The 16,326-nt window shown below is 39.8% G+C and overlaps 1 protein-coding gene across 1 annotated transcript; it reads left to right on the top strand.

Annotated features, from left to right (window-relative positions):
- The first annotated feature begins 7,141 nt into the window (after window positions 1-7,141).
- On the top strand, window positions 7,142-12,878 carry areg (amphiregulin). Its single transcript, XM_085786039.1, has 6 exons — window positions 7,142-7,305; window positions 8,123-8,299; window positions 8,857-9,082; window positions 9,242-9,403; window positions 10,627-10,740; window positions 12,534-12,878. Exons 1-5 carry the CDS (start codon window positions 7,269-7,271, stop codon window positions 10,718-10,720), a joined length of 696 nt encoding a protein of 231 aa, XP_085642165.1. The 5' UTR covers window positions 7,142-7,268; the 3' UTR covers window positions 10,721-10,740; window positions 12,534-12,878.
- The last annotated feature ends 3,448 nt before the right edge of the window (window positions 12,879-16,326 follow it).

Below are 16,326 nucleotides of genomic sequence, written 5' to 3'. Positions count from 1 at the left end.
CCTGTGACCATCCAGCTGCCTTTCTTCTTCTGAATGACTTGCTAAAGTACAGATTTACACTGTAGCTCATATTTCTACCTTGTTTAGCTTTTATTTATTGATGCTTTTGTACCCCGCTTAGCTTTTTTTTGTTTTTGTTTTTGTTTTTTAGTATCCATTCTTGTTGTTATCATTGAGTGCAACAGTTCTGTGTTTTATTATTTGAGTCTTTGTTCAGTCGGAGAGTATTCTCATTTTGATAATTTATTTTAAGGTATTATTGTGGTATACACTGGATTCTCTGTTACTGCTACAAAAATAAATACAGTTTAACTTTTTATTATTATTATTATTCCTGTATGATTTTATTTATGTTTCAATGCCTCCATACACACATCATCTTCACATCCTCCATGTCTCTTTCACATCTTTTCCTCTGTGTGATCAAATATCTCATCTCACCTTACGACAGATGATCACCACCTGCTGCACAATGACTGTTACTGTTACATGTCACTTTTGCAATTCAGCAGTATTAGCTGTACAAACGTTGTGTACTAAAATATTAAAGCAAATACATTTCAAATTTCTAGCTTGTCCTCATTTAAACAAAAAAAAAATCACTTGACTTAATTAAGCGTAGCGTTAGTTCTGGCAGGCCATGACGTCAAGCTCTTAATCAGCACAGCATAGCTGTCGTCACAGGTGCAGATCAGCTGATGGCTCAGCTGACTCCCCGTGGCGGCTTCCTATTGGGGAACTGCATTCAGAGCGCGCTATTTAAACTTTTTGCAAGACGGGCTCCCGCATAAAGGAGGGATCGCTGCTCGTGTTCATGCTCGCCCCGCTGCTCCCGATGTCGTCGCCCCTGTCCACGATGCGGCGGCTGGCGCGGTGACGTGTCGTGGGGCTTCAGCGAAGCTCTGGAACGGAGGACGCCATCTGCGACGACGGGGGAGTAGTCCAGTAATTTTAGGCCAAAAAAGGGGTCAACGTTAAACAAATTGCAACAGAAGCAAACTCAACTGATTTTGTATCCTCAGCATGTCCTGAGTGAGGGAAAAAAAGCCCCGAAGAATCCCATTAGGGGAAAGTTTCGAAAAACACCCAAACATATCCCATTTATACGCATACAAAAAATTTTTTTTCACGTGTATAGGGTAAAATTTTTAACATTTAGATATCTCCATGAAAATTACTGAGTTGATTACTTACACTAAGACAAACAAAAAATGCATTGCAAGTTTTTTAAAATTCTTTGTTAACATGAGCAAATTTGCATATATTTGCATAAATTCCACCGTTTTGACGGCACATGTATATATGAAGTTGCTGTGGTGGTACCGGCATGAAAATTGGAATGAGTTGACTCCATCGGTCAACCGACAAGTTGACCACTTTAAATTTCAAGATGACTGCAATTTTTCAAGACAGCCACATCCTTAGTAGAGCAGGTATGACATGCTCCGTCTCTATTAATGCTCATGGGTAGCCTAAATTGGTTCCATTCCTTAAGTTTTTTAACTGTAATATCATATTACAGTTACAAAATGTCTTGTTCAATTTTGTTAACATATTATATGTTAACAAGATTGAACAAGACATTTTCACCTGCTCTACTCAATGTTTAGATCAGGTGTTGTATGTATGCAAAATAAAATTAGCCATACGTAATTGGATTATGCACTGTTGGCTCATGTCATACCTGCTCTACTAAGGATGTGGCTGTCTTGAAAAATTGCAGTCATCTTGAAATTTAAAGTGGTCAACTTGTCGGTTGACCGATGGAGTCAACTCATTCCAATTTTCAAGCCGGTACCACCACATCAACTTCCTACATGTGCTGTCAAAACGGTGGAATGTATGCAAATTTATGCAAATTTGCTCATGTTAACAAAGAATTTCAAAAAACTTGTAATACATTTTTTGTTTGTCTTAATGTAAGTAATCAACTCAGTAATTTTTATGGAGATATCTAAAGGTTAAAAATTTTACCCTATTCACGTGAAAAAATGTTTTTATATGCGTATAAATGGGATATGTTTGGGCCTTTTTTTCCTTCACTCAGGACATGTTGAGGATACAAAATCAGATGAGTTTGCTTCTGTTGCAATTTGTTTAACCTTTTCTCATAAAATGACTGGACTAGAGGGGGGCTCCTTCTCTCCGCCGGGGCTCTCTCCTGGCAGGCGGGGGCGACGTCACACACAGCTGTTCCATTGACCGGTGTTGTGCCAGAAAAGGACTGCCTGCCAGAAAACGACTGACCCCCAGCGGAAACGCCTATCGGGGTGGTACCAACACATCCATGGGTGGTACTTGTCTCTCCACAGCGAAAGACCGCCTCCGACGGAGCGGTCACTTTCTGGCAAGGCACTTTCTGGCAAGAAAGTGACTGCCCCCTGTTACAAAGGGATGCAAAGAGCAATGTTCACAAAAATCTCTGGAGTAATGCTAGAGGTTCCTAGGGGCATGTACAGTGAATTTGGTAAATGTCACCCTTTGCATCCCTTTGTAACAGGGGCAGTCACTTTCTGGCAAAGCCTTGCCAGAAAGTGACTGCCCCCTGTATTTCAGGAATGCAAAGAGCAATGTTCACAAAAATCTCTGGAGTAATGCTAGAGGGTCCTAGGTGCATGTACAGTGAATTTGGTAAATATCACCCTTTGCATCCCTTTGTAACAGGGGCAGTCACTTTCTGGCAAAGCCTTGCTGAAAAGTGGGGTCAGTCGTTTTCTGGCAGGCAGTCCTTTTCTGGCACAACACCGGCGACGGCTGATTCCGGGGCGGTCGGAGCGTCACACAAGGAACGGTTTGCTTTATGCGCTGGGTTTCGACCTCCATAGCTATAATACAGAATCATATTTTTGCATTGAATTATTCACCGACACAGCTCCCTTCGTGGGTTTTGGGGGGTTCTTTGCCTATTTCCTTTTTAAAGGGGCTACATTTATTTTCAACTTAAATAGCCTCCTGACATAGACTTGTTTTCTACACTTATCTATTACTGTATTCATATCCTATTTCAAGCACCAAAAAACAGTTCATTCTTATGACTGAAGGCGTGTTTTCACAAGGGATTTGAAATTTTTCAAAAAGCAGACCTCAAATTTCCAGAATTTGGCCTAAATTATTTCTTTATACAGTGTTCTAGGGCAAATTGGCCTCAGTGTGCTTACAGCGGAGGTTCTAATATTTAGACATAAAACACTTGTTACATCTGCAAGTACTATCTTAAAAAGATGAATTTAAGAAAATATGTTAAATTCGAGAAAATGGCCTCAAACCTCAGAGGGGATAAACATGTCTGTATTCAGTTTTAACCAGTGATTTGGTGTTTGCGCTTAGAGTGGGCCACAAACAAAAATCTTGTTTAGGGCCACCAAAATCCTATGGCCGGCCTTGTATTGTTATTATTATTATTGTTATTATTATTATTATTAATAATTATTATTATTATTGTTAAGAGGTAGTGTGTGGCTTATTCCCTATTAAATTTTATAGGCAAAAATTATTTCCATCCTAGATAGCCTCCTGGCATCTCTTGTAGCAGAGGTTCCAGGATTTGCCGGTGTGGTCGTTTTGGGGGTTTTCTTTGCTGCTGCGCTCCCTGCTTATGCCGTTCATGATGGCTCGTGAAGGCCAGGGAGGTGCTCTTCCTGCCTCAGGCTTTCCACGCAAGCGCGTGGAAGAGCAGGGGGTCCCAGAACAGTACCATACCGCCAAATTAAACTTGTGCAAGTAAATAAATATTATTTTGACATAGTGGTCCTGACAGAAGTGAGAAAGTGTAGGCTACGTCAACCAACCTGCATCATACCAACATTTCTATAGTTTGTTAAAAAAGGAAGTCACCAGAAGCACATACTCCAACCGAAAAGGTAATTTATTTAACAGGCTTTAGGTAGTTGCACACACAAACCAAGCGTAACGGACCTCTGTTGTCATGGTCACCATAATAACTAAGTTTAACGCTTTTAATGACAAACAAACAAAAAAAAACTCTTTCTGTTGCAGTCCAGACCTAAACAGTCATAGTATATGACGTGAGGACGGATGGATAAATGGCTGGAAGAGTCTGTGAATGGTGCTTATTAGGCTACAGAGTAAATACAATGACATTATGAGGATCAGTGATTCATAGTGCTAACACAAGAGTGGTGCACAAAAAAACAAAACAAAAAAAAAACACAGCATGGCCGATACCTGATCAAACAGTCATGACGTTATAGGATTATAATACTATCTTGTTTTAGGCCTTTATATTTGTGTTTTACCTCATTATAAGTTCAGATGAAGAAGATGTTGTGTAACACTTCACTTTCAGAGCCTTTATTTTGCATTTATAAGCACCATACAAACATTTGATAAATGTTTTGAACATTTTTTAAGGAACACTATTTGGCAGTGATTGCAACATTTCCTATGAAAACACATTTTGTGTTATTAAAACAGAGTTTTACTATATCGGAGGAGCTATAGGTGTTGACAATAGACTAATAAACTATTTTAAACTTGGAAGTAGTTACTTATAGATCATTTATCAAATGTTAGTGCTGCTAACATCTAATTCAGAGTGTGGCTATTTCATAATTTAACATTTCAAGTTGCAGCATTTTAAGGAAAAGAAATGCTTTATGTTTAGCATGGCAGTCATCATCTGACCCCTGAGTTCAGTGTCTGGTGTCAGGTTAATCAATAACACCATTTTAGTCTGTGCACCCTCATTAGTGCTTCAACCAGAGTCAATGATCCGTCTCTAACACCTGACTGAAGCATCGTTATGTGTGCTGTATGCTAATGAAAAGCAGTGATTGCATGTAAACATTAACTCACCTGCAGACACTGTTCTCTTTAGGGATTGTGTAAAAACACATTGGCATGCACTTACACACTCACAGACCCACAAACACACCCACTTAGCGGTGTTCATTTTGTTCTAAATATAAAACCTGTGGATAAATGTATCCCAAATTCCGGAAATGTTGCTATAATCTCCACAGTGTACTCATCGTAGGTTAATGCGATTACCTAATTACTGCATAAGTAATAGTAGGTTACTCATGCAGTGAGTAATGTGGTTGGTGGAAGCCCCACTAAGCTTCATCCTTGCGTGTCCTTTAACAAAACAAAATCTCCACGTGCACCATGTGCACATTTGTTTTGCTGCGCAATTCTGGTTCATCTTCAGTCTTGTTTTTGTTAGCCATGCTAATGGCATGGCCAATACACTGACTGGAAATATCCCAGCAACCATTAGATAGATGCCATGAGATTTACAGACGTCCATGTGGAGGAATCCATAGATTTTGACCTGCTGACTTTTTGTCTAGTATCATTATATGTAGCCTAATGATATTTATGGTTTTGAGGGAAATGGATTGATAACTGTTGATTTGAGTTTCCCATGATATTTGAAACATAGGCTACACCTGAGTTGTATTAACTTTGGCTTTGCCCTCATTTTCCTCATCATGTCAAAAGTTCAACCAGTTTTATACAGATAGCAAATATAAATTCAAGCCATACTTGGGCCACATGCATAGCATCCACCTGATGTCATAGCCTAAATATGGCCTATACACAGCATGGGAGTCAGATGCAACTTCCACTTCAGGACCAACTCTGCTGCTTAAATCTTCTGTCTGACATATAACCGCTGGAATTTGCCCAGATGTGGAAGTATGGAGTAGAATTTGTCATGTGTAAACACTCATTATTACATGCTGAAGCAAGGCAGTCAATGTAAAGGTCCATAACCAGAGGAAACAACCAGCATGGACCATAAAAATACTGAGTTGTCTCAGGGCATAACTGTGCCTATACAGCCTCATGGGGCAGCTGTCTTGCCTGTAGTTTTCTTGTTTGCAGTGACTCTGTATTTACAAGTTTGCACATCTTAGGTTGTGCTTCCTGTGAGCAGTAATCCCTTTCCCAAGGTGGGGGTGGGTTAATCATGACTGGTTGCCGATCTTGTGTAAAAACGCGTGATTCAAAGTTTTATCCAAATAGTTACGGCTTTATTTGTGCATCAGAAAGTTTTCAGCCGTCACGCTATTAGCTACCCAGCAGCGTGTTTAGAGTGGGCGGCTGTTATGAGGTGCTTCTCCCCGGGCTTGTGTCAGACTTTCCACACATTCATATCACATATCCTCAATGCCATTAGACATAATCCAAACAATCTAATTCCTACAGCTGTTATAAACAAAATGTGTCAGGGGCTTCTGGTTCGTCGTTGAAGGTGAGGAATGAGATGGAGAAGTTCCCAGCATTCCTCGAGGGTTTCTATCGGATTCCACCGGAGCCCGAGTGATGGGACAACCTCTGTCTGCAGACACAACAACATAACAACACGCCCTTCTGTGCAGCATCCCCACCCAAGCCATAAGGTCTCCTCTTGGTTACAGTTTACTAAAACAGTAACGCTTGCCATCATTTCAACAAACCACACACATGATGATTTAGACACAGTTAAACAACTCAAAACACATATTCAATATCAGAATAACAGGATGGATTTGTTGCATTCAAGCAATTACTGAATGAAAATGGATATAAAATCTAATCTTTACTGCTCGCTGTTTACTAGAAACAGGTGATTAATATGCGATTAACCTTGTAACCATTTGATCATCTCTACGTAATAGAAAATTAATAATCAGTGACACACAATCATAAAAACCTTTTTTATGGTTACTGTCATCACTGACTACCTTTTACCTGAGTATAAAGCCATAAAATATGTGTGTCGTTGTTGCCAGGAGACAAAATAATGCATCTGTTTTTGGTTTAATTTTTTGTTGTTTTTCATCTCTTTAACCTTATTAAACCTCCCAAAAAGGCTTTGTAAAAATCAAATTCCTAAATAAATGACTGACATTTAAAAAAAAATTACGATACATTTCTGGATCTGATAAGAGTGCTATGAGTGTGTTGGAGTATGTACAACCATGTGTGTGTGTCACTAATGGATTGAAGGTGTAATTATTGCCTTATTCATGCCCATACACTGGAAATCAAGGAAGCAATAACAATTAAAAGAGCAGGAGCAAATGTTTGTGTGTGTGTGTTTTAATGGTGACCAAGAACGACTCCCACACCCCCTCCTTCTTTCTCCTCCTTCCTCCAGCTTTCTATAAAAGCTGCACCCAGCAGAGGTAAAGGGAGCAAAGTACAGTCTCAATCAGCAGGGGACCAACAGAGACACACACACACACACACTCACTCAGGCACACACACACACAGATTTGCGCAGGGCTGTCATACACACAACACTCCTCTCCTGGGATATGAACTCTCTCGTCCTCACCTGTCTCCTGTGCTTCGGTAAGTTTATCCATTTTATTCTGAGTTTGTGTGTGTTTGTGTGTGTGTGCAGAGGCAGGAAAACAAATTAAATTCTAAGAGGAGAAATGTTAAATGGCATAGAGAGTGAGGAGGCAGGGGATGTTCTGCTTTGGGGGGGGGGGGTGTGTGTGTCTGCAAGTGAAGACAAGTCAGGCAGGTTTTTAGAAAGAAATATTTGTGTCGTCAGAAGTGCAGCAACTCTGGTTGTGAGGATGGATCTGAACTAATCATTATCCAACCAACAGCACCAGAAGCTGCGAAAGGTCAACATATTTCAGATTCTTCATTGGTCTTTGAATCTCTCTCATCATCGCTGTTCTTGTTTTGTGTGAATGATGCATTCAGGTACAGCACTGTTTGGGATGCGGGACTGGTTATACTGGTTTTAGTGTTAATACAGCATCCAATTTACGGACTCAGATTACACTGAATATTTTAAGGTGAATGGATGAGTCAGGTGGAAATGGGCAGAGAAATGTGAATACAATGCCAAGCAAGCTTACTTTCCTGTTGACCATAGAAGATAAAGAATAAAAATGTGTCCTTTTTCCTGATTGCCTAAAAAATATATTATAATTCATTTAATTTATCTTCATGTCAACAGGTTTCTAGGTTTGAAAGAACATTAATATATTTAAAAATGCTATAGATGTAAAACCCTTGTCCACCATATTACACCGCATGTGATGTGAACTTTGACCCTAATTGCTCACCACTTATCATTTTCATATCTCTCTGCATATTTGATCTCATTCGTAAGCCTGTTTGTTTTCTGTGTGTCCCGTTGGGTTTACAGTAGTCTGCAGCTGGCTAGGCGCTCAGGCATCCGAGGCCACGTACTCCAGTGGACTCGCTGGAGTGACGGGGGGTCCGGCCTCCGGTGAGGGCCTCCAGACTCTGATGAGCGACGATGACGAGCTGGAAATAGACGAAGACTTGTCAGGAGGAGACAGCGAACATTTCAGCCTCCATGGTACAACTCACATAACCATCACACTTATGTCTTGATTGTTTTACTCAAATGATAGATCATTTGTGATCAGTAGCTATGTAAATTTAATGAAGAGGAAGAAGTAGAAGAAACAAAAACAGCTGATGGGACAGGTTTTAAAAATACTTCCCCCCTAAAACAGCTCTTTTGGACATTTCCTACAGACACACAGTCAAACTACTCCGTATTATCATATAAACCACTTGAACCTACAGTATGATGAAAAAACAACTGAAGAGTTCATTTGCAAAAGCAAATAAGTGCCATTTTGAAAAAAATGAGCTGATGCTTTTGAATTATTCTTTACATAGTGTTGTTTTCAATAAAGCTTTATTTTTTTGAGTTACATCTGTTTTTGTACATCTCATCTCCTTGGTCAAAGCCACTCAACTTTGGTTTGACTGATATCACCTGGTGTAAATAATAATTAAAAATTTTCAAATATTTTTTTTAAAACCAGAGTTATCTGCTTTTGCAAATGAACTCAACTCCAAGTTTGAACTGAAACGTTTCCTTCAACCCGTCTCCTCCTCTTGCAGAGTTGCATCCCGGTAACGAGAGGAAGAGGAGGAGAGGCAAAGGCAAAAGGAGGAGCAAGCACAAGAGCAAAAGCACGACTCCCTTCAACCCGGAGCACACGCTCTTCACCGACGGATACACGGCATCTTTCACCACCGTGGAGGATCCCTGCACCTCCACCCACGAGGGCTACTGTATTCATGGCTACTGCAAGCACATAGAGGGCCTGCAGGAGCCGGTTTGCATGTAAGTGCAGCAGCAGCAGCAGCAGCAGCTTACTTTTAGGGGTGTATCCATTGTGGTTAAGCACGATGAGCAACATTTATTGACTCAGTTCCCATTGGGTTGGACAAAATATGTTATTTCTCGGCTGATCAATTTGTTCTGTTGCGTCTCTTTGTGCAGATGTATGAAGGGTTACGACGGGGAGCGCTGCGGGATCCAAACTCTGGAGGCCAAGACCAGGGGGAGCAGCGACACCGAGCTGATGCAGACGGTGTTGGTGATCATTGCTGTGGTCCTGTCGGTCATCAGCTGCATTGCCATCCTGCTCATGACCTATACTCAGTGAGTATGCATGTCTCACACACACACACACACACACACACACACACACATGGCAGACGTCCCAACTTCATAAATGCACTAAAAAAGCTGACTTAGCACAGAGGAAACACACCGTGCAATGACCCGGCCTCATTCACTTTACTGTCACTGTTGTGATAACAGAGTGAAGGGAATGTGTGTGTGTGGGTGTTACTAGGTGGGAAGCCTTTGAGGGATCTTGTTTTCTAATTATGAGGAAAGATAAACACAAGAAAGACCAAAAATAAAAATGTTATAGCTGCTGTTTAGAGTTGCAAACTGAAGCAACTTTGGTGTTTTAGTGGGTTTAAGTCAGGAAACAAAAAGACTGTGACCAAATTGCAATGTATCGATTACCAGCGTGGCCGCCTGCCTCTCTCTTCTGCTTTGTGATTACATTTCACAAGAAGGTATTATAAGACAAGAACTGATGCCAACAGTTTGGAAACAAAGTTGTCTTAGTTGTCTTTTTGATCCTTTAAAACTCTTATCTGACAGATCAGTTGAGCTTTAAGTGATGAGGGCAACCATCCACACCCCGGCAGCAAATCCCAACACACATTAGAACCCACACATTAGAAACGTTTCTTGGCATCCAGACCTACTGACACATCAGAAGGGCACATAACACACCCAAACACACCCACTATGAAGGTATTGCTCACCATCCTGAAAAGAAGGCCTCAATATTCTCATGAACTTCTCATGTCGCATTCTTACTTTTATAGCAGACAGTGACATAAAATTGTGCCACATCGACAAAAGCATACATTACTCATACTTTATTATAAAATATGTATTACATCCGGCAGAAGTTTGACGTATCACTCACAAGAACCTTATCAATATACAACCAGATTATAACAGTGCAATTGCAGCTTTACAGCAGGTGTACGCCAGCAATATTGAAGTTAGAGGAGGGTGGAGAGAAAGTGGAACTTATTACTGTGAGAGCGAAATGACCTTATGGTTGGTTTCTGATCATAAAATCAACAACAGGATTTATTTCAATAATCAATACTGTAATCCCTAGAAGTAACCGCCACAACAGAAACAGAAACACACCTTGCATTTCATTTGTTTAGATAGGATCAAAGCCATGTAACCGATTCTGCACTCCTGCCTTTCAAAATAGCCACTGTGATCATCTGATAATCACAAGAGGTGTACACAGCCTTTATACTCACGCTGAATGTGTTTTGTAGTTACAGGTCACATAAAAACTACCTGGCATCCTACCTGGGAACTGGGACGGAGCAGGAGAAGTTACAGAAACCTGTTGGTGACGTCGTGGTGTGAGGGCGTTGAGTTACGATGAGGTAGGTGTCATGTTGTGGAGCTTTTAACTGAATTGTGACAGTTTGCTTTTTGTTTGTCCAGATTGTCCTTAGCAACCATAAAGCTGATAGCCTTTCAGTTTCTCCTGTTAAAGTAGTGCGCATTTGTGTAATGAGTTTAATTGTGTGTTGTTGTTTTTTAAAATCATCTTAAAAACAAGAAATATAACAGGAAAGATGCAAGGATTAGTCTGTACTTAACATTACCCTCAAACTTTAGCTGGTTAACGCTAACCCTAATTTTATTCTGTGGTTAGCTAGTTAACGACAGAGAAGAGACATTTCTCATATTTTTTGTGCATTAATATTTTACAACTAGCACAACCACTGTGTCTAGTACAGGGGCGTCAAACATACGCCAAAACCAGAGGGTTCAATTGGACCTGTGAATATGAATTTGCCCAGTGTGAAATTCCATAGAAGACAGAAGAGACATAATATTGTTGAAATCACCTGTATTTTTTCAGGTTGTTCATAAAAGGATAGTTAATTAACTGTAAACATCTTAATGATATACTTCTTTTGCACTAAAACAAAGGGAAACATTTTTAGTTCTCATTATTTATAGGTAATTATGCTATTATTTCACTGGTCTGGCCCACTTAAGATCAAAATGCATTGTATGTGGCCCCTGAACTACTGCATTCTTGTCCTAGATTATCCTGTTAGATTTGGAGAAGCCTCCATCGACACAACTAAAAGTTTTTATTTTATTTTGCAGAATTAGAGATGAAACTTTTATGAAAATACAAACAGTTAACCGAGTACAATCTCAGCTAAGCAAGTAATAGGATGAAACATCGGCTACAGGTTTTTGATGTAACTGTGGAATTTTCAGCTGTGGCATAAATGTAGTTCTAGAATGGAATGCCTGGCATAAGTAGCAACAACTCAAAATAGAAAACCAGTGTTGTGATGGTGTAAAAGCGGACATGTATTTCTTGTGGTGCATAGTTTGGTGATGGATTTCACCTAAAAGAGTTTCCCAGTGAGAACTTAATCCCCAGAGGGTGGTGTCTAGCTCCTGCTCACGAGATGGTTAAGCCAAACAGGAAAGAGTGGGCTCGGAGAGTGAGAGAGGAGCCCGTATGCGCTTGTTGTTGTTATTGAATTCAGCAAGTTGCATCACAAAGAGAGGAATCCCCACTAGGAGAATTAGTCAGGATTAAGCCCGTTGTGTCTCGGCCTATCCCATCTCTGCACTGCATACCAGCGTAAAAAAAAAAAAAAACCCACAGGCCCGGTCGTACACATTCACCTACAGTGTGTCCAAACAATAACAGTACTGACACACTGACTGTACACGTGATGACCTTGCTGTAAGAGCTTAATTAGCTACTCCATTTAGATGCGGTCAGATCTCACTGAGCAACACACACACACACACACACACACTGATGTAGCCTACAGACTTCACGTGTTTAGATACACACAGAAATGTTAGCCAAAGACAAATAAAGCAGTGAGCAGTATTAGACAGTTTAAAGATAGGTTTCAAATAAATCAAAAAAGTTTATACTGATTATTTGAACCACTTTATGTGGCATTATGAATGAATAAATTAATTTCCCTTTAGGGATTAATAAAGTAATTTGTATTCATATTTGTATTAAAGCTACAAATGTGGCATAGACTTTTATTTTCTATGCCTATACAGATACCTGTTACTGAATAACTGTTGTGTGCTTGTGTGATTGTTTCACTTTTACTCTTACAATGCTTTTTTCTGTGTTTTCTTATCTGTTGACCCTTGATTTCTCTCAATCTGTCCTCAGCCAGCCGCACCAATCAAAGACGAAGCAGACCGGAGGACCTGACGAAGACGTAGAACTGATAGACTGCTTCAGAAGCAGCCTAAAGTAAAAAAAAAAAAAAAAAAGACCGGGACAAGTTAGAATGTAATTTATTCAGTATGATTATTTATTGCTAACTGTATTTGTCTGTGTTTGTGTTATCTATGTGTGACGATGAGCATTCTCACACTTCGGTAATATGTAGGTTTATTTTTATTTATTGCACTCTTGTTGTTATAGGTCAGAAATGCTTGTCGTCTCTCCTGCTATAGAGAATTTGTTTTGCCAATAAATTGTCTCAGTGTTAAGTGAGAGTGTTAATTATTCATGCGTGTCCGCCTGACTTTTCTGTTTACATTCCCATCTCCGGATGCATCCCATACCTCGGCGGCTTGCTCACACAAACACCTCAGCCTTCTTTCACCAAAAAAAGATTCGACAGACGAGAATAACCCTGAGACAGACACTCAGAAAACTCTCTGGCATCACTTAGGAATTCAAAGAATCATAAGAGCAACACAAAAGCATGAGGGACTGGAAAGTCTTTTTTAGGTGTCTGTTTGACAAGCTGCACCATTAAATGATTTTGAACCACTTCATTGCCTCTGTGTGGGAAGATGAACCAGCTTATTTTGGGAAAGAAAAACAAACCCACAGATATACACTGTACACTGTACACTGTACACCGCCGTCAATCCACAAAAACAAACACAACAGCCATTGCATTGCTAGGGCATTGCCGTGTTTTCAACAAACAACTGACGTCTAAAGCTGAACATGTAGACAATGTACTGCCGCGCAGGTGGGTAGGGTAAAAAAAAAAGTGGGGGCGTGTCTGGTATGAGCTATTTTGGGATTGTTCAGGTAACTTGAAGTTCTCCAACACAAATACAAACAAAGACGTGCGCATGTTTAGATACTTCAGTACAAAGGAGCTCAGAATAGACGCTGCACAAAGATGGCAACACAGCATTGTTACACAGAGCTGCAAGGAAATCGGAAACCAATTGAAAAACTTTAACTGTAAGAAGAGGGTAACTAGATATTAGACTTAAAATTGAGACGATTAACATCAAACACACCTCTGCCCATGCTTTTAATGGCACTGTTTTCAGGGGAATAACCTCACATGATCTCCAAAGATGAACATTTATGAGTCCATATTCTGCTCACAGTCTTTTACATATTGCAATGCATATAATGTGTGTTTATGAAATAGTAGAAATCTTGAACAGCCCCCAGTTGCCCTCCAGGGTATTTGTGTACTTACCCATTTCAGTGTTGTATCGAAAGAAACTTGTGTGAATGTGCCTCCTATGTTTTATGTTTTTATCTGCCTGCAAAGTAAATTTCCCTCTGAGACAATAAAGTTGAAAGTCGAAAGTCAAAGTCGATGTATCTTTCAATATTGAAATCATTATTAAATATTTAAAAGTTTTACTTTTTCGTAGATTGTATCTGTTTTTTGCCAGTCTGACAGTGCAGTTTATTCTGTATAAGCCTCATTTGAGCTGTATGTTTGTACTTCAGTATATAAATTCATGATGCATAGTTATGTAATATATAACTATGCATCATGAATGGTTAGTATATCAAATGCCCTGTTGGTATTTCAAGGGAAGTTCTGTGGGTTTGAACAAAGTTTGGGTTTAAATGATTCACCATCTTCGCATCTTCGGAAACATCCAAAATCTGACAAAATTATTCTGGGGAGAGTTTTACTGAGAGGTGTTTCCATCTATCTATTCATATGTAGCACCTCACATGCAGTTAATTGAAAGTGAAAGACTTTCAGACTAAGGAACCATCTGTGATCTGAATCAAAAAGCTTTACCCCCCGTTTTGTTTTGATGAAAAAACTGGTTCATTTTTTCTAAGGCTTTCTCGGATGTCTTTATATACACTGTAAGAGTTACTGGTCATTGTAAACATTATTACAAGTGGCATCCCCCTGCTGTGATTCAACAAGGAAACACAGTGAGGGAATTTGTACTCCTGACCCATATGTTTCTTACAGCGATGTTGCATCAGGAAACAGGAAATTGATTACAGTAATCAACATCTGTATTACTGTATCCTAAGATAGGAATTTAGGGACACACGTTGACTTGTCTTGGCAATATAAAATGTAAATCAGTGAACATGTGCTAGTTACCATTAATCATAACAAGTGTAACCGTTTCCCAAGACAATCCCTCTAAAAATCCAAACTCTTCCTTTAAGTCTTCATCATCCCACCATAAATTTGGGACAGTGTAGATCGGTATTTACCCTTTGATTGTCCTACAAGGACTGACTCACCTGCCAGGACATAGTACGCAGTTTGCAGTTACCTTCATAAAACACGGTTTCACTCTGTGTTGGTGCGAGTGTGTCTGCTGTTGCGTCACTAGTGAGGGAAAGGTGAGGCAAGGTGGGCAACTCATCCAGCACACACAGGTGATGCAAGTCCAGGTAAACATTTACTCTCGCGTGTGAGTGAATGAGTGAGTGAATGAGTGAGCGTTTGTGTGTGTGTGTGTATGTGTGTAAGATGGTGACCACCGTGGCAGAAATGGCTATTTAAACACACCAAAAACAGTCATAAACACCCATGCATTCATCCATTTGATAAATTTAAGTTATTATGGGTGTGGTGAGCTTTGATAGTTTCAGCGGCGCTGAGGTGGGCCTCCTGGGAGCTTTTGTCCGTGACTATGGAAACAGAGTAAACACCCAGGCAGATGGTTGGTCAGTGATAATTCACGTAGAGCTCAAATAAAGGACATGCTGGAATTTCCTGGGTGTGGCAACATTTTTTCCTTCACCTTTACAAAAGAGCAGGTCAGTTTTTTTTTTCTTGTGTATTCTATGCAGATCTCTAATTCAGAAAAATGACACAGATTGACCTGCAGGTAGGTATTGATCCAGTCTACCGCCACTCTGGACGTCAAACTCAAGAAGAGATGGACAGTGTTGTGGAGTAACAACACACAGCTAAATGTTAAAGATGAGTAATTGTGTTAAGTCAAAGTTTGGATTAAAAGTTAAACATTTGGTTAAGTCAAACATTTGCCCACCTGAGCTAACTATGTTACCTAGCTTTGTTGCCATTGTAGCGAGCTTGTCTGCTGGCAAGAAAATGACTACTAGACCAGCAATTTTCAACATGATTCATAAGGCAGGTTGTCTATATTTGTATGAGGACTACTGATGTTTATACTGTATATTTTCCACACTGTGAGAAAACAGAAAATGTATAAACAGCCACTACATCTTATTTTAAGTGAACTCATTGCAATGCAACAAAGTAAAGAAAAAAAGGTCAAAGGTCAAGGAAAAACTGGGTTGTTATCCTTTTCACCATAGAAAAGCAGAGTGATTCCAGTCCACTTAAAGCATTATGTTGATCTACTCAGATCATAACATGTGATATAACTCAACACAATGTAATCCTAACAATTAATAATAATTTGGTTCGGTTTCTTATTATATTTAAGGGAATGTAATGTGTAATATATGGTGAACTGTATCCTAGATGAAACCTTCCCAGTACTGTGAATGGATGCTGTGAGAATTTTCTACAGACATTCATCATGAGTCGACACTAAGTCCTCCCCCCATTTGGTTCAGGGTGAATTGTAAAAGCTTTAGTGATACCGTATAACTTTGCCTCTGGTGCCACCACCAGGTCAGTGTTTTAATTCAAACCTACTGTATATCCAGAGCTGATGACAGTCCCATCCAGCGATTAGAAATAGCAGATATGAAATAACAAATAGTAGAACATATTGAC

The sequence above is a fragment of the Trachurus japonicus genome, chromosome 9, assembly GCF_045865225.1.
Source record: "Trachurus japonicus isolate A0001 chromosome 9, Traja_1.0".
NCBI lineage: Eukaryota > Metazoa > Chordata > Actinopteri > Carangiformes > Carangidae > Trachurus > Trachurus japonicus.
This window is presented reverse-complemented; position numbering and strand designations above follow the sequence as displayed.

Coding starts and splice junctions, on each gene's coding strand:
- areg (XM_085786039.1), top strand. CDS start 7,269: ATGAACTCTCTCGTCCTCACCTGTCTCCTGTGCTTCG. Junction 7,306..8,122: donor CACCTGTCTCCTGTGCTTCG/GTAAGTTTATCC, acceptor TTGGGTTTACAG/TAGTCTGCAGCTGGCTAGGC. Junction 9,404..10,626: donor CTGCTCATGACCTATACTCA/GTGAGTATGCAT, acceptor TGTGTTTTGTAG/TTACAGGTCACATAAAAACT.